The 27,739-nt window shown below is 37.4% G+C and overlaps 1 protein-coding gene across 4 annotated transcripts in view; it reads left to right on the plus strand.

Annotated features, from left to right (window-relative positions):
- The window catches only part of LOC127853840 (carnitine O-palmitoyltransferase 1, liver isoform-like), a 74,979-nt gene that overhangs the window by 31,404 nt on the left and 15,836 nt on the right, over positions 1–27,739 (plus strand). For 2 of the 4 annotated variants that reach the window (XM_052388631.1, XM_052388632.1), the window contains exons 10-15: positions 723–922; positions 3,076–3,232; positions 5,341–5,388; positions 10,839–10,946; positions 14,351–14,376; positions 21,507–21,572. In XM_052388631.1, the coding sequence (XP_052244591.1) occupies positions 723–922; positions 3,076–3,232; positions 5,341–5,388; positions 10,839–10,946; positions 14,351–14,376; positions 21,507–21,572 (605 nt within the window). Of the gene's footprint in view, positions 1–722; positions 923–3,075; positions 3,233–5,340; positions 5,389–10,838; positions 10,947–14,350; positions 14,377–18,824; positions 18,888–21,506; positions 21,573–25,809; positions 25,870–27,739 lie in introns of all 4 variants that reach the window. The other 2 variants (XM_052388633.1, XM_052388634.1) reach the window with 2 other exon arrangements.

Genomic DNA, 27,739 nt, shown 5'->3' on the forward strand with positions numbered 1-27,739 from the left:
TTCCACCTACAACTTTGAAACTTCATATGTACATGCACCTTGATGAGTTCTAAATGCCACACCCATTTTTGGGTCACTAGGTCAAAGGTCAAGGTCACTGACCTCTAATATAAAACTATTAGCATAGGCTGTAAAATCAAAGTGCTTCCACCTACAACTTTGAAACTTAATATGTAGATGCACCTTGATGATTTCTACACGCCACACCCAATTTTGGGTCACAAAGTCAAAGGTCAAGGTTACTGTGACCTCTAATATAAAACTTTTAACATAAACCTTAACATTCGCTCTAAAATTAAAAGTGCTTCCACCTACAACTTAGAAACTTCTAACGTACATGCACCTCGATGAGATCTACACGCCACACCCATTTTTGGGTCACTAGGTCAAAGGTCAAGGTCACTGTGACCTCTAATATAAAACTTTAACATAGGCTCTAAAATCAAAGTGTTTACACCTACAACTTTGAAACTTCATATGTAGATGCACCTTAAGTTCTACACGCCACACCCAATTTTGTGTCACTAGGTCAAAGGTCAAGGTCACTGTGACCTCTAAAATAAAATAAATAATATTTTTTCTGACAAGCTTTTGCAGCCGAGCGTTGGCACGCGTTATGCGGTGCTCTTGTTATTTTAACTTGTACAGAATAATATTCCTTAAGTGCTAAAATGCTTAATGTCGAGGTTGCGCAACTAGCCTGTCATTGTTGTGTTACACAGATCCTTCTCAACAAAACGGTTCCCCTGTGTTCAGCTCAGTATGAGCGCCAGTTCAACACGACTCGGATACCAGGCATAGAGACAGACCGCCTGGTGCATCTACCGGACAGCAAGCATGTGGCCGTATACCACAAGGGACGCTTCTTCAAGGTCTACATCCACTTCAAGGGGCAGCACCTGAAACCCTGCGAGCTCGAGAAGTGAGTAATGTTGGCAGTAGTGATGTGACAGTAACCTGAATGAGCCTCATGCTGGAAAAAATGGGCTTAATGCATGTTCCTAAAGTGTTGTCTCTTGATTAGCCTGTGAAGTCTGCACAGGCTAAACCTTGATGGAACTTTCCATTTTTATGGATTTTTTTTTTTTCAAAAAAGGCAATCTTAAATTAAAATTCAGTTTACACTGAGAGTGTTTTCCTAGAAAACCCTGTGTAGACTGCATAGACTATTATTAAGTACACTTTTTGCACATGCATTAAGCCCAGTTTTCCCATAACAAGGCTTAACTAACGTCCAGTTTAATTCAATATATGGTAATGTTCTTCATGTGTAGCCTTTTTTATTATGTTTTTACTTTATTTAAGCTGACTTTAAATAAGGTCTATTAGTCTCAGCGATACAAATCAGTGTGTGTTTTTTCACAGTTGGGGTTCATGTCCCTTTTGATTTGGCAAAATCCATGTTCATGAACTAATAATTTTGGCATCAGGTGCCCAAGAAAACCAGCATATTGATCAGTCCATGTGCTTTTTGCTCCTAAACATATTTAATTCCTGAATATTATGTTTGTGTCTTATGCATCAGCATATTTGTTGTATTTCAAAAAGCTGATTTAAGGGCAATATGTAATCAGGCACTGTAGCACAATTCTGATGTAATTTTTTATGCCAATTAATTGTTTCAATCAGTCAGTCACTGTCTCATTCTGCATTTTGGTTTCCACTTTCCAGCGTATCCATATTCTATCTGATAGTCGCCAAACTTTTAAAAAATTAGCATAAAAAGTCCCAATTTTAAAAACAGGTCAAATGGCTGAAGGTCCTCTAGAATTATGTCCCTTGAATAAATCCCTGTGTTAATTGTTATCCTCCAACACCTCAAAACCAAAAATAACTTTTTCCACATTGTTTACAATGTTTATCTAGGTATAAAATGGGGGAAAAATGTAAATCAGAGAATCCAATAAAACTTATATGCACTTATGGAAATATGGACCTTGAATTATTGTCCTTTTTATGCTCCCCCAAAATTTATTTTGGGGGGAGCATATAGTCGCTGCTTCGTCTGTCCGTCCATCCTTCTGTGTGTCTGTCCGTGCACAATTTGTGTCCGGGCTATTTCTCAGCAACTAATGACCGGAATTCAATGAAACTTTATGGGAAGCTTTACTACCAAGAAGAGATGTGCATATAATCAGTGGGTTCTGGTCGGATGATTTTTCACAGAGTTATGGCCCTTTGAAATTTTCCATTAACTGTACATATAGTGCAATTCTTGTCCGGGCTATTTCTCAGCAACTAAAGACCGGAATTCAATGAAACTTTATGGGAAGCTTCACTACCAAAGGAGATGTGCATATTATCAGCAGGTTCTGGTCGGATGATTTGTCACAGAGTTATGGCCCTTTGAAATTTTTCATTAACTGTACATATAGTGCAATTTTTGTCCGGGCTATTTCTCAGCAACTAATGACCAGAATTCAATCAAAATTTATGGGGAGCTTCACTACTAAGAGGAGACCTGCATATTATCAGCGGGTTCTGGTCGGATGATTTTTCACAGAGTTATGGACCTTTGAAGTTTTTGAAATTTTCCATTAACTGTACATATAGTGCAATTCTTGTCCGGGCTATTTCTCAGCAACTAATTACCGGAATGCAATGAAACTTTATGGGAAGCTTCACAACCAAGAGGAGAGGTGCATATTATCAGCGAGTTCTGGTCGAATGATTTTTCACAGAGTTATGGCCCTTTGAAATTTTCTAAAAAAAAAAATACTTGTCCCCCCAACTACTGATCCCTCAAGACATTTCCTTTTATCTGAATATATAGTGCAATATTGTGACAAAAAAGACCTTTGGGGAGCATATCCCGTCTCTGACGGTTTCTTGTTTAATTTTTGGACATAAATTCTATCTGCAGTTTATCTCAAAAATGAAAAGAAGAGGCAAGCTTAATAGGTAGGTATATTGCTTTGTGGCCAGTGAAACCAATCATTGGTACTTCCCACTTTGTCAATTCATGTAAAGTTTGCTTATCTTGCATTGTTTGCTTCTGGCAAACGATCAAAAGATATTATATATTTTGTCATATCTCATAAAATCATATCTCAAATATTCTGCCTGTGTGTGCAGGTCGTTCCAAAAGATCCTGGATGACACCAACCCCCCTGTTGATGGGGAGGAGCTGATACCTGCCCTCACTGGTGGGGACCGCGTCCCTTGGGCCCAGGCACGCATGGAGTACTTCTCCAAGGGAAAGAACAAGGCCTCACTGGACGCCATTGAGAAGGTTTGAGGGGATCTATTAAAAACAGATCAGATGATTTGTGGTTTACTTTATTCTTGCTGATAGGTAGATATTGCTGAAAAACACATAAGTGAATTGTGATCACTGATCAAATGCCCTGGCAATGCATTTGCATATAATTAAGTTATTGCTTAAAAAAAAGCACACTTTCATGTCTGGAGCCACATCTTGGAACAGCTGGGCAGATTTCATTGAAACTTAGTATGATTATTAATTTGAATAAGAAGGTTATAACCTTGAAATTGTGATGTAGGAATTATTGCCTTTTTATGTCCCCCACCACTATAGTGGGGGACATATTGTTTTTGCCCTGTCTGTCTGTCTGTCTGTCTGTCTGTCTGTCTGTCTGTCTGTCTGTCTGTCTGTCTGTCTGTCTGTCTGTCTGTCTGTCTGTCTGTCTGTCTGTCTGTCTGTCTGTCTGTTGGTTTGGTCAAACTTTAACATTTGACATAACTTTTGCAATATTGAAGATAGCAACTTCATATTTGGCATGCATGTGTATCTCATGGAGCTGCACATTTTGAGTGGTGGAAGGTCAAGGTCATCCTTCAAGGTCAAAGGTCAAAAAAATAAAGTCAAAGTGGCGCAGAAGGGGACATAGTGTTTCTGACAAACACATTTCTTGTTAACCAGGTTTTCCAAAGGAAAAAACTGGTTATTAGATTAGCAAATGTCGGCAGGCGGAACAAGCTTGTCCGGGCCATAACTTTGTCGTTAATTGTGAGATTTTAAAATCATTTGGCACATTTGTTAACCATCATTAGACGGTGTGTCACGCAATAGAATTACGTCGATATCTCCAAGGTCAAGGTCACACTTTGAGTTCAAAGGTCAAAAATGGCCATAAATAAGCTTGTCCGGGCAATAACTATGTCATTCATTGTGAGATTTTAAAATCATTTGGCACATGTGTTCACCATCATGGGACATTGTGTCGCAAGAAAGAATCATGTCAATATATCCAAGGTCAAGGTCGCCATGACTAAAAATAGATTTATTTTGAAACAAAGGGGGTTAATTTTATTTGTTCAGTTCAAAAGTTCAGTTTGAGTTGTCTCCCTTTATCATACTTTTTTTTTTTAACAATGTAAACCTGGTTTTGTGACAATTTTGTCCCTTGTTTTACTTGAAAAATGTGGATTTTATATGGGATTTTTTTCTGTCTTGAGCTGCATCTCCAAGTAAGATATGAGCCACAGCCATGAAACTTATCATGGTTGTTTTCAATTATTGTGGGTCAAGGTCAAGGTCACACATCGAGTTCAGAGGTCACAAATTTGATGAATTATTGATAATTTAGCCAATATTTCACTATTCATCAAGGAATTATGAAATGAAATTCTACAATGTTCTTCTTTACCTGGCAGTGTGCCACAAGTAAGTCTCTGGTTCCTAGAGTCTATGTCTAACAATGTCAAATGTTACAAATTGTTATGAAATATGCCTTATTTTGTAAGGATTCTACAACACATCAAGGAATTTTGCACCCATCTATAAAAAGAATTATTTTGATAAACAAAATGTATTTAGCAGGGATATCAATTCAACAAATTTGCTTGTTCATTTTGTATTACCAGTGCTCATGCTTAAAACTAGCTAGACAGTCCCAGAGTGATTAAATGTCTGCTTAAGGTTGGTAACAAATAAAATATGATGATATGGTCTGGCTTTACAATTGTGTCTGTTCTTACATACTATTCAAGGATTGATGTGAATATTGTGTGTCAACATTACATGACTGATTTAACCATTATACCTTGTTAAGAACAAATATGAGCTTTGCTCTGTGAAAAGGGGGTTAAATGCATGTGCATAAAGTGTTGTCCCAGATTAGCCTGTGTAGACTGCACAGGCTTATCAGGGAAATCACTTTCCGCCTCAAGCGGATTTTTGTGAAGAAGGATTTAACTTTAAACGAAAAATACAATAAAAGCTTTAAGTTTTGTCCTAGAATAGCGTGTGCAATTTGTACAGGCTATTCTGGGACGACATTTTACGCACATGCATTAAACACCCTTTTCACAGAGCAAGGCTCATTTTGAATTCCTTGTTTTGTGCATTACTTATATTTAACATGGTTCTTTCTTCAGGCAGCATTCTTCATCACTTTTGATGACAAGGAGCAAAACTTTGTGAAGGTAAATTGGTTCATTCAGCAGGGGTTTCATTAAGAGCCGGGGGCCGGGGATTTCCCCCGACTACTTTGACCAGAAACCCTGGCTACTTTTCAATTGGACAAAAAATCCCGACATAATTATTTTAAATTTCGTCCAGGCAAAGTTTATTGAAACTATTTTTCCCCCAATCCGAGTCGATTTACAACACTTACGCTTGGAATTCGAAGCCAAATGAGCGACTGTCATCGCCATCGGTCATATCAAAAACGAAGGTTACATTATACTAAATAATCGTGTTACATTCCACTAGAAAACGGCGGAAAAAAAAGGTGCTTAAACAGGCGATATTGATTTGTGTCATTTTTAGCTCATCTATTTTTTGAAAAAAAATTATGAGCTATTGTCATCACCTTGGCGTCGGCATTGGCGTTGGCGTCCGGTTAAGTTTTGCGTTTAGGTCCACTTTTCTCAGAAAGTATCAATGCTATTGCATTCAAACTTGGTACACTTACTTACTATCATGAGGGGACTGGGCAGGCAAAGTTAGATAACTCTGGCATGCATTTTGACAGAATTATGTGCCCTTTTTATACTTAAAAAATTGAAAATTTTGGTTAAGTTTTGCGTTTAGTTCCACTTTTCTCAGTAAGTATCAATGCTATTGCATTCAAACTTGGTACACTTACTTACTATCATGAGGGGACTGGGCAGGCAAAGTTAGATAACTCTGGCATGCATTTTGACAGAATTATGTGCCCTTTTTATACTTAGAAAATTGACAATTTTGGTTAAGTTTTGTGTTTAGGTCCATTTTATTCCTTAAGCATCAAAGCTATTGCTTTCATACTTGCAACACTTACTAACTATCATAAGGGGACTGTGCAGGCAAAGTAATGTAACTCTGACTGGCATTTTGACAGAATTATGTGCCCTTTTTATACTTAGAAAATTGAAAATTTGATTAAGTTTTGTGTTTAGGTCCACTTTATTCCTACAGTATCAAAGCTATTGCTTTCATACTTGCAAGATTTATGAACTATCATAAGGGGACGGTGCAGGCAAAGTTATGTAACTCTGACTGGCATTTGGACGGAATTATGGGCCCTTTATACTTAGAAAATTGAAAATTTGGTTAAGATTTATGTTTTGGTCCACTTTACCCCTAAAGTATCATAGATATTGCTTTCATACTTGGAACACTCACAAACTATCATAAGGGTACAGTAAAAGGACAAGTTGCATAACTCTGGTTGTCATTGTTACGGAATTATGGCCCTTTTTTGACTTAGTAACTTTTAATATATGGTTAAATTTTGTGTTTTGATCCACTCGAAGTATCAAGGCTATTGCTTTCAAACTTCAAATACTTACATGCTATCATGAGGTTACTGTACCTGGCAACTTGAATTTTACTTTGACCTTTGAATGACCTTGACTCTCAAGGTCAAATTATTAAATTTTGCTAAAATTGCCATAACTTCTTTATTTATGATTAGATTTGATTGATACTTTGATGAAACTACTCTTACCTGACATACCACAATAGACTTCACCCAAACCATCCCCCGTGCCCTCCCCTCCCCCCCTCCCCCCTCCCCCCCCCTCTCCCCCCCTAATTTTTTTTATTTATTTTTTTTTTTTTTAAGATCATCTCACAAATGACCACCACACCCTCACACTATACCCCAACCCCACCACCCCCCCCCCCCCCCCCAATTTTTTTTTTTGATTTTTTTTTTTTTTTTTTTTTTTTAAGATCATCTCACAAATTATCACCACACACCCTCACACTATACCCCCCCCCCCCCATTTTTTTTAAAAACGGTTATGTTTGAAATACCGTCCAACCATCGCACCCAAAACCCCCTCCCCCCCCCCCCCCCCCCCCCCCCCCCCCCCCCGATTTTTTTTTTTCGCTTTTTTGGAAGATAATGTAATAAATGTCCACAACCCCACACTATACACCCCTCTTCACTCCACTCCTCCCTCCTTTGTGATTGAAAATGAGAGTCCCTTCACCTTTAAAAAGAAAATAGATGAGCGGTCTGCACCCGCAAGGCGGTGCTCTTGTATTTCTTGAAAACTGCGTAACATACATTTTTATTTTTGAAATCAACAGCTTGTCAGAGATGAAGTTCAGCTTTATGCAAAAGCTGCATGTCTTCCTCTGGAATCAACTACAGTACACTCAACGCGTTTTCCCCAATTTCCCCAATTTCTACTCCGCGGACAGTATCTCCGAGGGAGATTAAGAAAATTTCGCAATACGCGGCGTTTGCATTATTTGGGACTCTGCGTTGAACGATCGGCAAAATTGATAGCCGACGCGGCGGCCCTCGGCGTTGGCAACGTGGGGGAAACTCCGTGTTTAACGAGATAACGATCAATTTAACTTTGTTTTACTTCCTGATTTTCAAATAAAATTACATTTATCACAAGTACATACATATATATATATATATATATATATACACACAATATACAATTAAAAAAAACAACCAAGATAGATCAATCCCCACGTGGTTGTAGAAGTAGTTGTATAGAAAACTCGTTGATTTACGACAAACAAAACGTCGTCTTTAAACTGATACTTACCTATTAATATAATCACAATTTGCAACATTGTTTTTATTTTGATAATTTAATCCAAAGTTTTCATGTAAGCAGGTGTTTTTTCTTTACTGAACATGTAAACAAATGACAAACGACCCTAAAAGTCTCGCAAATCTGTGTGAATTAACAGTTTGGCGTTATCAAAGTAAAGCCGCTTCCTGTCTGAAAGCATAACTTACTCAAGTAAACACGTTCAATGAATGCATAAGGAATGGTTTTAATTGTCAGAACAAAGTCAATTCTCTGCTCACTAATGCATTTATTTTTCCCTTTGTATGTAGGTTATTCCATTGATTGCTAAAAGAAGGTGTTAACTATTGAGTTGATAGTTGCATTAAATATTCACAGTTGTATTCTAGTTGCGTTGACATTCAAAACAATGTTTACCAATAACTATGGACCAAATCAGCAGTGTGACATTCACACATGTTAATCCCTTTTGTCAAAACACAGCAGGCAGCAGTCTACACAATAGGTCAGTAGACAAGTTATGCGTGTTTTCTTAACGTCAAACACTTAATCCAGTTCCGCCCAGATGTCTTCTTTAATCGGTGTACAGTACAATTACTGTAATTACTTTATAATTACTCTACTAAAATACCATCACGATAAAAATTTGGCGTGTCCGATTAGAAATTATTTTGGAGGAAATATCAACTAACCGGTATTCGCAATACAATTTTGTTAAAAAATACCAAAGAAACTTTTAACCGAAATCAACAGAATTCAATGTACTCTGCGCTACAAAGTTTGTATAAAAAAATCAATACACGCACGCTTTGCAGGAGTATACCTTGACCTTGTACATTGCAGCATAATTTTTCGCGCGCTTTTGTCGGGAAATATACATGATGACTGTATATTGGAAGCATTTGTAAACGTGGTATTAACATTAAAAATCGTAGTGTGTTTCGGATTACTAATTATTATTCTCATTTGGAAATTTTACGAAACATTTATTCTTGTGTTATATGTGTTATGATTGAAATATTAATTAGTCAAAAAGCTTAACATGTCCTATATTCATTCATATTGTAGACGTACCTTTGAATTAAAAAACATAATTTTTATACGTATTAATTTTTTATATAATTATCTTTATTTTAATATGCCAAAGTATTTAAACAATTTTTATTAAAAATGTTTTTATTTTTTGGCATGCCCTGTAGCACACTGCTTACGCGGTGTTGCGCGGCGGTCACTGATAAGAACGGAAATAGTCTGTTTTTTACGGACTAGGCTAAAGTAATACACGCAGCGGGTATAAGCGAACTCGGCGGAACGCCGCGTTTTACCTGGCTTTCAAACTCGGCCTAAACACTCGCTAGCAGGAGAAAAACGCGCTCACTCGGGAAAACACGTGGACTGTACTGTACTTCTGATGAGGATGAGAGTGACTTGTCTGATACAGACTGAGGTTGGTTACCAGCATCAGTCTGTATCAGACCAGTCATTGTCAGTGACTGTCACACAGTGGTCCATTTAACATTCACATTTAAAGTTTATGAGTAATTTATTCATGGCATTATGATTAACTCGTGAGCATGTGTTTTGTTTGCTGCAGTGTTTATTTGATATCTCCTGATTTCATACATCAAACAACAGAACTTATCTTTTGCATTAAAACAAAGTTTTTTGAATTATGATATGTTAACAAAAAATCAAGATTTAATTTGTGCATGTTGCAGCTGAAAACCTTGTGACAAATGGAAGTTTCTTTTTTTTAAACAATGCTTTCTTAATTTATTAATGCCCTATTTAAACAACAGATATATGTGGTTGTTTTACATTTCACAAACTTTTTCAAATGTGTTCTGAATGTTTACCATGAAAGTGAATGCTTTAAATCTTTGAGTTTGTGTTATAACATTACGGTATTTCATGCTTAACGATTTTACCATGGTCAGCTTGTAAAAAAGAGTTTTGTCTTATATACATGTAATATTATTACTTTAAGTATTAGATGCCTAATGGTTCTGCCACATTTTTGACAAAGTGACTTTTAACATGTTCACAAAGGTTTCAAAAAGAATGTATTTGAAAACCTTTGTTAACACGGACAGTGAAGGTTAATGATTGCCAAATCTGACTGGAACCATCTAATACCATACTAAGGCAAAAGTTTATACATTTATTGTTATTAAGTGTGCTATATATTGTTATTCATTGTGAAAGTAAATGTTTCCATTGAATAAATTGAAAGCAAATGATGATAATTTTGAGTTTTCTTTCCTCATGGTCCATTATACTTGATACTTGACTTCAATAAGATATCACATAGAAGTACATGTTTCCATATGGCATTATTAGCACTTAATAAGTGCTTGAAATGTCATTTGGATATGGATTTCCTTTTGCATCAGAAGACCTAATATTCATTTTCGGTCGGTAGCCTTTGGCCCTGTCCCCCGGACATGGGGGCGTTGCCCCCTAGACACCCAATGGGGGAGATCCCCCATACCCCCCGCCTACTTTTGCAAATCATCCTTGTACTACAAATATTAATGAAACCCCTGATTCAGACATATGTTGATATTGAAATCAATTTGTTCATTTGCAACTTAACTATATGAGTGAGTTGTCAATTGGAACAGAAATTTCTTAAGCATCTGGCTTATACATATAGGGTTCTGTAGATAAAAATATTCTAGACTAGCGAATATATGCAGTTTTTAATCATACTGAACGGAAAAACAACAATAAAAAACTATTAAGCATAGACAAAAAAAATGAAAGTTACATTTAAGATACATTGTTTACGTAGAAACATATAAATATAGTGTTTCCTTAGAAGGAACATTCATGACTTTGGATCTTGTACTCTGATGTCGTCCCATACTGTGTTTTGTGTATTGCAGGGAGACCAGAACACCTTTGACACATATGCTCAGACCATGCTCCATGGTAACGGCTCCAACCGCTGGTTTGACAAGTCCTTCAACCTGGTTGTGTGCCCCAATGGCAGGGTAGGCCAGTTTTGCCCCGTTCAGGGTTTTTTCTAGCCATTTTGGGAAAAGGAGTCTGGTCTAATTGTGATTGTTTTCGCTAAAGTGGCAAATTTGGGTATTTTTCATCAACAAAATGGACCAAAAAGGGATTTCTTTTATAAAAAAATATTGACACCTCAGGCATTCTCCTTGCCATGTTAGGAAAAAAAAATAATTATAGCTATGTAATTTTTAAGATTAAAAATAAAAACATAATTACAATTTAATATTTTTTTATTTTTAGCTCGGCGTTTTCAAGGAAAACCCGAGGTTTTGTCATTGCCTGCTTATCGCCCGACATCCGCGTATTGGCTCTAAAATCAAATTGCTTCCACCTTCAGCTTTGAAACTTCATATGTAGATGCACCGCGATGAGTTCTACATGCCACACCCATTTTTGGGTCACTAGGTCAAAGGTCAAGGTCACTGTGACCTCTAAAAAAAATATAATTTACAAGCTTTCATTCATTAAAAACTGCACCTGTAGCCGAGCACCTGTGGACTCAAATCTCATCTTCTGAGTCCAGCTCAACAATTGAAAATGCTCTTGAAATTGGGCCAATGTCTCAACTCTAAAAAAGGTTTTTTTGGTCACAATTTTGCACCTTTATGTGCAAATAAGTAGCAAATTAACACGTAAAATCCTTACAAATTTAAAAATAAACAAAGAAGAAAATTAACCCTAGTAACTGTGAAATAATTCTGAGCAAAGCTTATACATTTAAAGCACACTCTAAAAATGGGCAGAGCTAATACATTTCAAGCACACTCTAAAAGTGGGCAGAGCTAATACATTTCAAGCACACTCTAAAAGTGGGCAGTGCTAATACATTTCAAGCACACTCTAAAAATTGGCAGAGCTAATACATTTCAAGCACGCTTTACACAAATAGTGAGCCAATATATTAACCTTTATTGTGAAATTGCTCTTATCAATGGACATTGCAAGCTGAAATCCTATGTACACAAATGCAGCATCTTCTAAGGCCTGATTTATTTTAAGCCAAATTAATTTAAACATCACAAAATAAATCCGCAAGATGAACACAATTTAAAAACCATGATGTGTTGTGCTTCATGCCACTTTGTACATATACAATAGATCTATCTTGTACAAACTGGAATTTATGTTCGTATTGATGGAAAATGAAAAAAATGTTTAGATTTATTTAGAAAAAAAAAATTGTATGTAAACTGAGGATTTGGGGCAGTCCTCTGGTGAAAATATATACTTTTTATGCCCCCCTTCGAAGAAGAGGAGGTATTTTGTTTTGCTAGATGTTGTTCCGTCTGTTGGTAGACAAGTTTGTTTTCGATCATTTACTAGTGAATGGAGGGACCGATTGGCTTGATACTTTTCTTGTGCATTGGTGGTAGACAGTAGATGGCCCCTATTGAAATTGGGGTCAGCAGGTCAAAGGTCACTGTCACACTAAGTGTGAAATCGTTTCCAGTCAATAACTTGTCAACAGATTCACCGATTGGCTTGATACTTCCCATATGCATTGGCCTTGGACCGCAGATGACCCCTATTGAAATTGGATGCACTAGGTCAAAGGTCAAGGTCACTGTCACAATAAATGTAAAAATAGTTTCTGATGAATAACTTGTCAACGAATTGACTGATTGGATTGATACTTCACATGTGCATAGGCCCTGGACAAGGCTTGTTTGTAGAGGCATCTGTCTCAGACCGCTGAGCTTGTATTGAGATTGTAAATGAGGCCAAATGTTTGCCCCAAATTAGACCCAAAACAAACACACTCTAGGAATCACATGTATGATAGTTTGGTCAAGTATAGGGCTGTCACGATAGGCCGTGAGCGTACCGCGGTATATCGTGGTATGGCAACACTGTATCGCGGTACGTACCGCGTTATTTTACAGAATATGTATCTGTGAAGAAAACAGCAGAATAACAAGTTTCACAAACTTTATTAAGCTCAATAATCAGAAAACACTGGTATCATAGTATGACTAGAAACTGTAAAAGAAACTGTAATAAACTTGATAGAAGTAGTCATTGTTATTGTTATTCGCGTCTTTTTCTAAAATGTCCGCCATGTTGTTTACAATAGCTGTGACTGTGGTCTGTGTAAATCGAACGCTTCAAGGGCATGTTTAAAATGCGGAGTCAGCAGGCCCAGTATTGAAAATCCGTAGCGTTCTGACTCTTCCTCGACTTATTCAGAATCTTAAGATAACATGATTCGGAAGTGCCATGCTTTGAACGATCAATATACTAAAGAAAGAAAATGAGAAATAGAATAAACATCTTTTGGATAATTATGAACTTATTTGCAAAGGAAATCTGTCCCTTATTCCAACAAAAGGTACGGACCCATACATCGCCGTATTTTAAACGTGAAAGTTAAACATCTACCAGTGGAAGCGCTTGCTTGACCTGGATATTAACGGATTATTTATTTAGCCCTTTTGAATCGCTTCTACAGTTTTCAAAACGATATCTATATCAAAATAATTATGTAATGTATTTATATCTGTGCTAATATAATAATATTAAAAAAACCGGTGCGGCAACGCCGTACCGCGTTGCGATTTTTTTTCACGACATGCACCTCGATATACCGATATACCGGTGAATCGTGACAGCCCTAGTCAAGTATGATAGTTTGGTCAAGGTTACCTTTTCTGAACATAGAAAGTAAGAAGTACAGTTACTGCCAAATTGTAATTTAAATTATATATATTTATATTTATTTAATAATTTTAATGCCCCCCTTCAAGAAGAGGGGGTATATTGTTTTGCACATGTTGGTCGGTCCGTCCACCAGATGGTTTGCGGATGATAACTCAAGAACGCTTAGGCCTAGGATCATGAAACTTCATAGGTACATTGATTGTTACTGGCAGATGACCCCTATTGATTTTCAGGTCACTAGGTCAAAGGTCAAGGTCACAGTGACTCGAAATAGTAAAATGGTTTCCGGATGATAACTCAAGAATGCTTACGCCAAGGATCATGAAACTTCATAGGTACATTGATCATGACTGGCAGATGAAACCTATTGATTTTCAGGTCACTAGGTCAAAGGTCAAGGTCACAGTGACTCGAAAAAGTAAAATGGTTTCCGGATGATAATTCAAGAATGCTTACGCCAAGGATCATGAAACTTCATAGATACATTGATCATGACTGGCAGATAACCCCTATTGATTTTCAGGTCACTAGGTCAAAGGTCAAGGTCACAGTGACAAAAAACGTATCAAAAAATGTTAAGGCAGAAAGTGTCCTCAAGATTAGCTTGTGTGGACTGTAAAGACTTAACAGAGACAACACTTTATGCACAGGCACTAATCCCTGTTTTCCCCAAAGAGAGCCTCATGTATACCAGTGCACATGTACTGATGTTCTGTTGCAGATTGGTTTCAATGCCGAGCACTCCTGGTGAGTTTGTCTACTTTATTAGAGAATTATAATGTGCCAAATCATATTTAAATAGTTTGGGTGTAAATATTCCAAAATTTAAAGCTATATAATTTTTGATAGCCAATTTATCACTTGTAATTATTTGTTTTAAACGTACTGGCAAATCAGGCATTAACATACATGTAAGTGAAATACAATGCAAGAAAAAATAAATTGTATGATGCTAAATATATTTATAAGTGAGAAATTGTTTACTTGCTTGCATCAAAAAGCAAGGTTCTGCTTCAATTTAAATTCCTGAATAAGATAAAATTTATGTTAATCTTTTTAAAAAAAAGATGTTTTGTATAAAATGTTCTTTCATTTTATGACATGTGTTCTCTTTTACTGATAATGTTTTCTCACCTGAGCACAAACTGCTCATGATGAGATATTGTGGTCAGTCTCTTGCCCGCTGTATTTATCTAGCAGTGTTACCTCTTCGGAAGCCATGTTTTAAATCAATCTTGATGAAACTTGGTCACATAGTTTGGAGAGATCAATGTCAAGTTTGAATCTTGGCTGTGCATGTTCAAAAAGAACAAATGTATGTCTAAAATTCAAACAGAAAACAACAACTGGTTACCTGTCTAGAAGCCACATGAATAACTCAATCTTGATTAAACTTAGTCAGAATGTTTATCTTGACAATATCTAGACCAAGTTATATTCAGGGCCATGACTGTCCCAAAACTATGTCACCTGGTCAAATTTTGTCCTATATTTCTAGGCCTGTTTGAATCTGCATGAAGTTGGGTAAAACTCTTTATAACCAGTTCAAGTCTTTGAAAAATTGTTTGCACCTTGCACTCGGCTGAGCGCTTGAGGGCCATCATGGCCCAAACTTTTTTAACTGCATTTAAATTGCTTGTTTTCATTTTTTAAATTAGCAGATGTGTTGCCATTTTCAGTGAATTGCATCTTGTTGTACATGGTTCATTTTCAATTAATTGCATCTTGTTGTAGTCTGTTGCTTTGATTTAATATAACTACTGAGGCAAAGTTGATCATCACCATTGAAAAACATTGTCTTTTTATACCCCCACAAACGAAGTTTAGGGGGGTATATAGGAGTGAGTTGTCTGTCGGTCGGTTGGTCGGTCGTTCCGTATTAAGTGTCTTCTCTCTAATTCAAGTTGTTTTCATCCGACCTTCACCAAACTGGGTCAGTTGTTGTATCTAGATGATGTAGAGGTCAAGTTCGAATGTGGGTCATGCCAGGTCAAAAACTAGGTCACGGAGTCACTTAGTGCGTTTTAAACATTCAGCATGGTGTCCTCTCTCTAATTCAAGTAGTGTTCATCCCATCTTCACCACACTTTGTCAGAAGTTGTATCTAGATGATGTCTAGGTCAAGTTTGAATATGGGTCATGCCGGGTTAAAAAAACAAGGTCACAGGGTCACTTAGTGCGTTTCAAACATTCAGCATGTTGTCCGCTCTCTAATTCAAATAGTTTTCATCAAATATCTTCACCACGCTTGGTCAGAAGTTGTATCTATATGATGTGTAGGTCAAGTTCGAACATGGGCCATTCCAGGTAAAAAACAAGGCCACAGGGTCACTTAGTGCGTTTTAAACATTGAGCATGGTGTCCGCTGTTTTTTGTGAAGACAACATGCAATATATTCTGTGTCAATGCGGCATGTGGGGGTATTTGTCACGTCTGTGACAAAGCTCTAGTTTTTTAGCTCGGCTGTTTTCGGATAAAACCCAAGGTATTGTCATAGCCAGCTCGTCATGTCCGCCGTCCATGTCAAGGTTTGTTTAGGTTTTGAACATTGGTTCTAAAAACAAAGTCCTTCAACCTACAACTTTGAAACTTCATATGTAGATGCACCTTGATAAGGTCTACACGGGACACCCAGTTTTGGGTCACTAGGTCAAAGGTCAAGGTTACTGTGACCTCTAAAAAAAAAACAAAGCTGACTAGCTTTTGCAGCCAAGCGTTGGCTCCCGTTATGCAGTGCTCTTTTTTTTTAAATAACAGGTTTCATTAACTATAATTTGAAACTGTGTAAGTTTTCTTGTGGTAAGTTTATGTTTAGTGTTGTAGATTATTATACCCCCTGCACAATGAAGTTTTATTGGAAGGTATACTTCTTTAAGGTTGTCTGTCTGTATATGCTTTTTTTCATTCCCTGGATTTTTTTAAATATAATTATACCCCAACAAACGAAGTTTAGGGGGGTATATAGGAGTGAACTTGTCTGCCGGTCGGTCGGTCTGTCGGTCCGTATTAAGTGTCCGCTCTCTAATTCAAGTAGTTTTCATCCGATCTAAACCAAACTTGGTCAGAAGTTGTATCTACATGATGTCTAAGCCAAGTTCGAACATGGGCCTTGCCAGGTCAAAAACTAGGTCACGGGGTCACTTAGTGCGTTTAAAACATTCAGCATGTTGTCCGCTCTCTAAATCAAGTAGTTTTCATCCGATCTTCACCAAACTTGGTCAGAAGTTGTATCTAGATGATGTCTAGGCCAAGTTCGACCATGGGCCTTGCCGGGTCAAAATCTAGGTCACGGGGTCACTTAGTGCATTTTAAACATTCAGCATGTTGTCCGCTCTCTAATTCAAGTAGTTTAAATCCAATCTTCACCAAACTTGGTCAGAAGTTGTATCTACATGATGTCTAGGCCAAGTTCGAACATGGGCCTTGCCGGGTCAAAAACTAGGTCACGGGGTCACTTAGTGCGTTTTAAACATTCAGCATGTTGTCCGCTCTCTAATTCAAGTAGTTTTCATCCGATCTTCACCAATCTTGGTAAAAAGTTGTATCTAGATGATCTTAAGGCCATGTTTGAACATGGGCCTTGCCAGGTCAAAAACTAGGTCACGGGGTCACTTAGTGCGTTTTTTAACATTCAGCATGGTATCCTCTCTCATATTCAAGTAGTTTTCATCTGATCTTCACCAAACTTGGTCAGAAGTTTTATCTAGATGATCTGAAGGCCAGGTTTGAACATGGGCCATGCCAGATCAAAAACTAGGTCACAAGAGTCACTTAGTACGTTTTACACATTGAGCATTGTGTCCGCTCTCTATTTCAAGTAGTTTAAATCCGATCTTCACCACACTTGGTCAGAAGTTGTAACTAAATGATGTGTAGGTCAAGTTCGAACATGGGCCATGCCAGGTCAAAAACAAAGTCACGGGGAAACTTAGTGTGTTTTCAACCTCACCATGTTGTCCGCTCTCTAATTCAAGTAGTTTTTATCCAATCTTCACCAAAATTGGTCAGAAGTTGTATCTTGATAATGTCTAGGGCAAGTTGAATATGGGTCATGCCGGGTCAAACACAAGGTCATGGGGTCACTTAGTGCATTTTAAACATCACAATGTTGTCCGCTCTCTAATTCAAGTAGTTTTCATCCAATCTTCACCAAACTTGGTCAGAAGTTGTATCTAGATGATGTCTAGGTCAAATTTGAATATGGGTCATGCCGGGTCAAAAACTAGGTCACAGGGTCTCTTAGTGCTTTTTAAACCTCACCATGTTGACCGCTCTCTAATTCCAGTAGTTTTCATCCAATCCTCACCAAACTTGGTCACAAATTTTATCTAAATGATCTCTAGGACCAGTTTGAACATGGGCCAGTCCGGGCCTAAAACTAGGTCACATGGTCACTAAGTGCGTTTTTTAACATTCAGCATGGTGTCAGCTCTCTAATTCAAGTAGTTTACATCCGATCTTCACCAAACTTGGTCAGAAGTTTTATTTAGATGATCTTAAGGCCAAGTTAGAACATGGGCCTTTCTGGGTCAAAAAATAGGTCAAGGATCACTAAGTGCGTTTTAAAAATTGAGCATGGTGTCCGCTGTTTTTTGTGAAGAAGACATGCAAAATATTATGTGTCAATGCGGCATGTGGGGGTATTCGTCACGTCTGTGACAAAGCTCTAGTTAATTTTAAATTTGTTATGTATTGCTTGTTCAGCTCATTCAAAGCTAGTCATCGCACTCCAGATGATTTTGCGTTGGAATAGTGGATATTGTGTCTGTCTAGCAAGAGAGAGGTCAAGGTTTTGATAGACAGTGGCCTAATGGATGTGGTGTCTGCTGGGTTATCAGGAGGTCCAGGTTTGAATCCCTACTCAGGACTTGGCGCTTTTAAGCCCTCACTGTATAGGAGACATTAAGCATTGCACTTGTTTGTCAGTGTATACATTGTATCTTCATGCATACCGAAATTCGTAATGTGTATGTTTTTTATTTTGCTTAAAAATAAAAACAAATTGACAGTAAAAGTGTTTTAGATTTGTACGTTATACTGGCTAAGTTAAAATCAGAAATAAAAAATAAAGAGATGACCTAAAATAACATTGTAAAACATAAGCTTCATTGAGATTGGGAATGAGGTCAAATATCGGGCCCAAAATGTGCAAAAAAAACAACAGTGTTAGCTGTGTGATGTTGGTGGTGTTTCAGGGCGGATGCGCCAGTTCAGGCTCACCTCTGGGAGTATATGTGTGCAACTGACTGCAACATAGGGTATATACATGTACCTCACCTCTGGCTTATAGAGGCGTTTTCTGCAGCTTTTGTGTGCATTTAATCCCTTTCTTGAGACTCTGCTATACCTGTTTGAAAGAATCAATCTTACATAAAATTGGCTAACTTTGACCATCACACAATCTGACACATGTCTGACAAAAGCTTGCACTAATTTCTGATAGCAAGCCTGTGTGTCTGAAACCAAGAACATTGTTAATGCCTTGCAAGATTTTATCCTGATAAGTCAATGCATTTGACTGGTCAATGATAGGCCTATCAGGATCTATATAACCCTTTACCACTTAGATACGTATCATAGGCCTATCAGGGTCTATATAATCCTTTACCACTTAGATACGTATTTTGACGTATTTGTAGTCCCTTAGAAAGTTAAATTTAATTAAAGGTCTTTCTTACTTGACCCAAATTTCAAAGGTTTCAGTTCCAATCCTTAGATACTGATGAGCAGCAAACAGCATAAAACCTGAACAGACTGTGAGTCTGGTTTTATGCTGTTTGCCCATAACCATTTTCACTTAGCTTCTAAGTGAGAAAGGTATGACTGACAGTATGTCTGCAGCCGGGATGCCTTGATGTGAGGGCAGGGTGGTTTTGAACACTATTTGGAAGTGTTTGTGGGCACATTTAACTTTTGCTCACTGATAGAAATCAACTGATGAACATTGCTGTTTAGTGATCAATGCGTGGTGAAGTTCTCAGCAGTGTAGGGAATCAGTGTTTGAAAGGTTCATTTTCTCTCACATTTATGTATAACATAGTAGAAAATCTATGCTTGAAATTGTATATTTGTACTCACATTTTCTATTATAGTTTTTACAAGGTGTATCATGTTCCAGACTTTATTTATATTCAGCGATTTTTTTTCCCAATTGGGAAAAGTACTGTACCAGCCCAACTTGGAAAAATTTGCCCCAAAATTTCTGAAAATGGGAAAGTTAACTTTTTGCTTGCAAATACTTTAAAATTGATAACTAATGCTGTAAAGTTTTCAAGATTATATTTTCTTAGGTTCAAGCCATGCCCCCGTAGTTGCATAGGGAAACTAACTAAATGTTGCATCTTATTTAAAAAAAAAAAGTATTATATTCCTTTTAGCTCACCTGAGCAAAACGTGCTCATGTTGAGCTTTTGTGATCGCTTTTTGGCCGTTGTGCATTGTGCGGTGTCAACATTTGCCCTGTGAACTCTCTAGAGGCCACATTTGTTGTCCAATCTTCATGAAATTTGGTCACAAGATTGGTTTCAATGATATCTTGGATGAGTTTTAAAATGGTTACGTTTGCTTCAAAAACATGGCTGCCAAGGGGCAGGGCATTTTTCCTTATATGGCTATATATTGCTATAGTAAAATCTTGTTAACACTCTAGAGGCAACATTTATTGTCTGATTTTCATAAAACTTGGTCAGAAGATTCATCCCAATAATATCTTGGATGAGTTCGAAAATGATGCCGGTTGGTTGAAAAACATGGCCGCCACAGGGGCGGGGCTATTTTCCTTATATGGCTATAGTAAAACCTTGTTAACACTCTAGAGGTCACATTTATTTTCCGATCATCATGAAACTTGGTCAGAAGATTTGTCCCAATGATATCTTGGATGAGTTCGAAAATGGTTCTGGTTGCTTTAAAAACATGGCCATCAGGGGCAGGGCATTTTTCCTTATATGGCTATACATGTATATGGCTATAGTAAAACCTTGTTAACACTCTAGAGGCCACATTTATTGTCCAATCTTCATGACATTTGGTGAGAAGATTGGTCTCAATGATATCTTGGATGAGTTTGAAAATAATTATGTTTGCTTGAAAAAAAATGGCTTCCAAGGGGCGGTGCATTTTTCCTTATATGGTTATAGTAAAATCTTGTTAACACTCTAGAGGCCACATTTACTGTCCGATCTTCATAAAACTTGGTCAGAAGATTCATCCCGATAATATCTTGGACGAGTTCAAAAATGATGCCGGTTGGTTGAAAAACATGGCTGCTAGGGGGCGGGGCATTTTTCCTTATATGGCTATAGTAAAACCTTGTTAACACTCTAGAGGCCACATTTATTTTCCGATCTTTGTGAAACTTGGTCAGAAGATTTGTCCCAATTATATCTTGTTATCTCAGGTGAGCGGCTTTGGGCCTTTCAGGCCCTCTTGTTTATTTAAACCTTTAATTGGGAATTTTGTAGGTTTGCCGTTTTCCAGTACTTTATACAGAAGGAAAAAAATTGCTGATATTAATATATTTTTGTATCACATGAAATGCATAATTTACCTCAGCCAGCTATGTTAATGTGTGTATTCCCATTAGATAACACTAGAATAATTAAAGCATGTTGTGATCAAATGCATATGAACTACCAACCAATAACATCCTACTGATATTATACTAATATTATCTATAAGCTCATTTATCCTTAGGGAATGCAGCCCCTTCATCTTTTGTTTGCACCACAGTCTGATATTGTACAAAGTGCTACAGCAGAAGCAGATGTGAAGGTGTGTTACAAATGATGCCTAACAGACCATTCTGTCTCTATGGTTACCTGTGTTTTACAGGGCCATGTCTCACACTTGTTTCTATGGTTACGTGTGTTTTACAGGGCTGATGCTCCGATCATGGCTCATTTGTGGGAGTTCGCTGTGACTGATGACCACAATTTGTTTGGGTATGAGCCGGCATGCCTGCGTTACTTCATCCTGGCTGGAGCCCTCTGGCTTGCTGACCATTGTGTCAGCCTGAGAATTATATGAGGCTTGTTTTAATAAAACTGGGCTTAATGCATGTAGGTAAAGTGTCATCCCATATTAGCCTCTGCAGTCTGCACAGGCTTATCCTAGATGACACTACACTCTGATGGTATTTTTGTTTAAAAGCATTCTCTTCTTAGCAAAAATCCAGGTAAGGCAAAAAGTGTTGTCCCTGATGTGCCTATGCAGACTTCACAGGCTTATCTGAGAGAACACTATAGACACATACATTAAGATAGAACACTATAGACACATTCATTAAGAGAGAACACTATAGACACATGCATTGAGAGAGAACACTATAGACACATGCATTAAGAGAGAACACTATAGACACATGCATTAAGAGAGAACACTATAGACACATGCATTAAGAGAAAACACTATAGACACATGCATTAAGAGAGAGCACTATAGAAACATGCATTAAGAGAGAGCACTATAGACACATGCAATAAGAGAGAACACTATAGACACATGCATTAAGAGAGAACACTATAGACACATGCAGTAATAGAGAACACTATAGACACATGCAGTAAAAGAGAACACTATAGACACATGCAGTAAGAGAGAATGCTATAGACACATGCAGTAAGAGAGAACACTAAAGAGCCATGCATTTAGAGAGAACACTATAGACACATGCAGTAAAAGAAAACACTATAGACACATGCAGTAAGAGAGAACACTATAGACATGTGCATTAAGAGAGAACACTAAAGACACATGCATTAAGAGAGAACACTATAGACACATGCATTAAGAGAGAACACTAAAGACACATGCATTAAGAGAGAACACTATAGACACATGCATTAAGAGAGAACACTATAGACTCATGCATTAAGAGAGAACACTATAGACACATGCATTAAGAGAGAACACTATAGACACATGCAGTAAGAGAGAACACTATAGGCACATGTATTAAGAGAGAACACTTAAGACTTATGCATTAAGAGACTCAGAGAACACTATAGACACATACATTAAGAGAGAACACTATAGACACATGCATTAAGAGAGAACACTATAGACACATGCATTAAGAGAAAACACTATAGACACATGTATTAAGAGAGAGCACTATAGAAACATGCATTAAGAGAGAGCACTATAGACACATGCAATAAGAGAGAACACTATAGACACATGCATTAAGAGAGAACACTATAGACACATGCATTAAGAGAGAACACTATAGACCCATGCAGTAAGAGAGAACACTATAGACACATGCATTAAGAGAGAACACTATAGACACATGCAGTAAGAGAGAACACTATAGACACATGCATTAAGAGAGAACACTATAGGCACATGCAGTAAGAGAGAACACTATAGACACATGCAGTAATAGAGAACACTTAAGACACATGCATTAAGAGAGAACACTATAGACACATGCAGTAAGAGAGAATGCTATAGACACATGCAGTAAGAGAGAACACTTAAGACACATGCATTAAGAGAGAACACTATAGACACATGCATTAAGAGAGAACACTATAGACACATGCATTAAGAGAGAACACTATAGACACATGCATTAAGAGAGAACACTATAGACACATGCATTAAGAGAGAACACTATAGACACATGCAGTAAAAGAAATCACTATAGACACATGCAGTAAGAGAGAACACTATAGACACATGCAGTAAGAGAGAACACTAAAGAGCCATGCATTAAGAGAGAACACTATAGACACATGCAGTAAAAGAAAACACTATAGACACATGCAGTAAGAGAGAACACTATAGACACATGCAGTAAAAGAGAACACTATAGACACATGCATTAAGAGAGAACACTATAGACACATGCAGTAAGAGAGAACACTATAGACACATGCATTAAGAGAGAACACTATAGACACATGCATTAAGAGAGAACACTATAGACTCATGCATTAAGAGAGAACACTATAGACATGTGCATTAAGAGAGAACACTATAGACACATGCATTAAGAGAGAACACTATAGACACATGCATTAAGAGAGAACACTAAAGACACATGCATTGAGAGAGAACACTATACAAACATGCATTAAGAGAGAACACTTAAGACACATGCATTAAGAGAGAACACTATAGACACATGCAGTAAGAGAGAACACTATAGACACATGCATTAAGAGAGAACACTATAGACACATGCATTAAAAGAGAACACTATAGACACATGCATTAAGAGAGAACACTATAGACACGTGCAGTAAGAGAGAACACTATAGGCACATGTATTAAGAGAGAACACTAAAGACTTATGCATTAAGAGAGAACACTATAGACACATGCATTAAGAGAGAACACTTAAGACACATGCAGTAAGAGAGAACACTATAGACACATGCATTAAGAGAGAACACTATAGACACATGCATTAAGAGAAAACACTATAGACACATGCATTAAGAGAGAACACTATAGACACATGCATTAAGAGAGAACACTATAGACACATGCATTAAGAGAGAACACTATAGACACATGCATTAAGAGAGAACACTATAGACACATGCATTGAGAGAGAACACTTTAGAAACATGCATTAAGAGAGAACACTATAGACACATGCATTAAGAGAGAACACTATAGACACATGCATTAAGAGAGAACACTATAGACACATGCATTAAGAGAGAACACTATAGACACATGCATTAAGAGAGAACACTATAGACACATGCATTAAGAGAGAACACTTTAGACACATGCATTAAGAGAGAACACTATAGACACATGCATTAAGAGAGAACACTATAGACACATGCATTAAGAGAGAACACTATAGACACATGCATTAAGACAGAACACTATAGACTCATGCATTAAGAGAGAACACTATAGACACAGGCATTAAGAGAGAACACTAAAGACACATGCATTAAGAGAGAACACTATAGACACATGCATTAAGAGAGAAGACTATAGACACATGCATTAAGAGAGAACACTATAGACACATGCATTAAGAGAGAACACTATAGACACATGCATTAAGAGAGAACACTATAGACACATGCATTAAGAGAGAACACTATAGACTCATGCATTAAGAGAGAACACTATAGACACATGCATTAAGAGAGAACACTATAGACACATGCATTAAGAGAGAACACTAAAGACACATGCATTAAGCCCAGTTTTCCCAACAGCTCATATGCTTCATTTACTAATACGCCCTTTCACAAACTTTTTTTGTTTTATACCACATGATGCATGCGAATATTAACAGTATCTTCAGCTAACCAGTCATCCCATAACGAGTCCAGTGACATAACTGCACCTAATGTGTCAGTGCACAGCCAGCTGAATGTTTAGCCTGCCTGCGAGTTTGCATGAGCATGTTGTGTTTGTCCAGTTAGTTTTTGGCTGTTATAGTATTTTGTTGTTGATTTGTTTCTAGTATGTTCCGTTTTGTTTTTTGGTTGTTGTGAGCTCTAATGTACAATTAGCCATTTAAAAAAACAACAACATATAGCGCTTTCTCTATTGCCAGTTCAGAGGAAGCTTCAGTTGCATAGTGTCAGGAGTGAATTTAAATTACCAAGTTCTCTAGGCAGCACACCAACACAGTAAATACATTTACACTATCAAGTCACTTTGGAGGGAACTATACTTATCTTATGGGGAACAGTATTCTTGTAAGCTCTGAACACCATTTTTTTTTACAATATCACAATTACTGTCCCTAAAAGTATACCATTTTTACAAACTAATTCTTCAACTGCTTAAAATAATAGTTGTCTACCGCTGTTTTCACAATATCTAGCTCCTACCAACTAAACTTGGCATTTTTTGCTTGCCCACTCTACTTGTGCGTTTGTGTACAGGTAGGTATGGAATTAAAAACTGTGCAATACTGTCCTGTGTTTGCATGCTCATTCCTGTATATCTAACAGTGATGCCCACTAACGCCAGGTAGCAGGTACTAACCTTGACAATCGCAGATGCTTTCTAGGATATCATCAGGAGATGAAAGATTGGTCACAGTCAAACCATATGACATTTTCATTGTGTGCTGCACCTGTCCCCAGTTGGCAGTACCTGTCCTCCGTTGGCAGTACCTGTCCTCAGTTGGCAGTACTTGTCCAGTGTGTATGCAACTATTGTAAGGTGTGTGTGACGCATACACTTCAGGGCTGATGCTCCCGTCATGGGTCAACTTTGGGAATATGGTATCGCAAGCTTGGACCTTGGGTAAAACATACCATTCTCTTTAGTCCTTTTTTACTGTACACTGTACACTAACTGCTGACAACAGGTGAGTGAAATAGATAGGCTGCTTTACACCTCTGTCATTCACACACCTGACATAGTAAAGGATGCATGCAGTGATGCAGATGTTTCAAATCCTGATTTTTAGCTCGGCTGTTTTCGGAGAAAACCCGAGGTATTGTCATAGCCAGCACGTCATCTGCCGTCCTCCGGCGTCGTGCTAAGACCTTTACATTGGCTCTAAACTCAAAGTGCTTCCACCTACAACTTTGAAACTTCATATGTAGATGCACCTTGATGAATTCTACATGCCACACCCATGTTGGGGTCAAATGTCAAGGTCACTGACCTATAAAAAAAAAATCTGACAAGCTTTCATTCATTCAAAACTGCACCTGCAGCCGAGCGTTGGCACCGGTTATGTGGTGCTCTTGTATGGTTTTGTGGTGATTGGAATCAATAATTTAGTTTTGTTATGTTTTGAAAAAAATACACTTATTTGTCTTAAAACATATATATATATAATCAAAAAATGAATGTGAAGCATGTCCTACGTCCGTCAAACATTTTGATACTGACAGTTTCATCTTTAGAAAAAAAAAGAGAAAATTCTTCTGAAATGAAATGCTATTGAAGATTGTGTATGAACAGAGAGTGGTAAAAAAGCCAAGAGCTGTAGTTGTTGTGTCTGCTTGACCCTGCCCCGACATCCTACCACATCCTCTCATCGCAAGCTCAATCACCACAGGGCCAAGCATACAGCCTTTCAAAGCATTATGCAGCCACTTAAGCTTATATTTTTACACGCATTTATTCCATGTATCGTGCATTGTTCTTTGTGATGACTGCTATGCAATGGCTTAATGTGTAACAGAGCTTTTATTTAATTACTTTGTTATGCCTTACGAAAAGTGTCTGTGGGTTGTGATTTTCTTGTACCATTAATATGATAATATTTAAAATAACTTGGTATTGAAAAACAGTTGGTAATCCGTTAAATGCTTGATTGTTATATTCCCCATTACGACATAAAAGGGAATGTACTGGAATCACCATGGTTGTCAGTCTGTCTGTATGTCCAGAGACACACATTTGTCCATTCTAAACTTTTCAACAAACACTTCAAAATTTCTGGCTTTGTTCTGATATGGAGTTGTGCAATTAAAATTACAAAAGATATGCCCCTTTTGCAAGTCTCAGCCTTGTTTGGAAATGGTTGCATTAAAAATCATGGCCACCAGGGGGTGCAAGTTTCTTTCTATGGCTATAGTCAAACATTGTTATCCCCGCCGAAAAAAAATTCGGAGGGGATATAGTAATTGGTCCTGTCCGTCTGTCCGGCCGGCCGAAACTTTGTCCGAAGCATAACTCCAAATCTATTCAATGGATTTACTTTAAACTTAGAATATAAACAGATGGCAACTAGGAGAAGTGCAGTGACCAAGAACCATAACTCTATCTACCTTAGTTTTTGAATTATCTCCCCTTTAATATAACTTAAAAGTAAATTTTTGTCCAGAGCATAACTCTAAATATACAAAAGGGATTTACTTGAAACTTGAAATATAAACAGATGGCAACTAGGAGAAGTGCAGTGACCAAAAACCACAACTCTATCTACCTTAGTTTTTGAATTACCTCCCCTTTTATATAATTTTAAAGTATATTTTTGTCCGGAGCATAACTCTAAATGTACTGAAGGGATTTACTTGAAACTTGAAATATAAACATAGGGCAAGTAGGAAAAGTGCAGTGACTAAGAACCATAACTCTATCTACCTTAGTTTTTAAATTATCTCCCCTTTTATATAACTTTAAAGTAAATTTTTGTCCGGAGCATAACTCTAAATCT

Source organism: Dreissena polymorpha, chromosome 12, assembly GCF_020536995.1.
Source record: "Dreissena polymorpha isolate Duluth1 chromosome 12, UMN_Dpol_1.0, whole genome shotgun sequence".
Taxonomy (NCBI): domain Eukaryota; kingdom Metazoa; phylum Mollusca; class Bivalvia; order Myida; family Dreissenidae; genus Dreissena; species Dreissena polymorpha.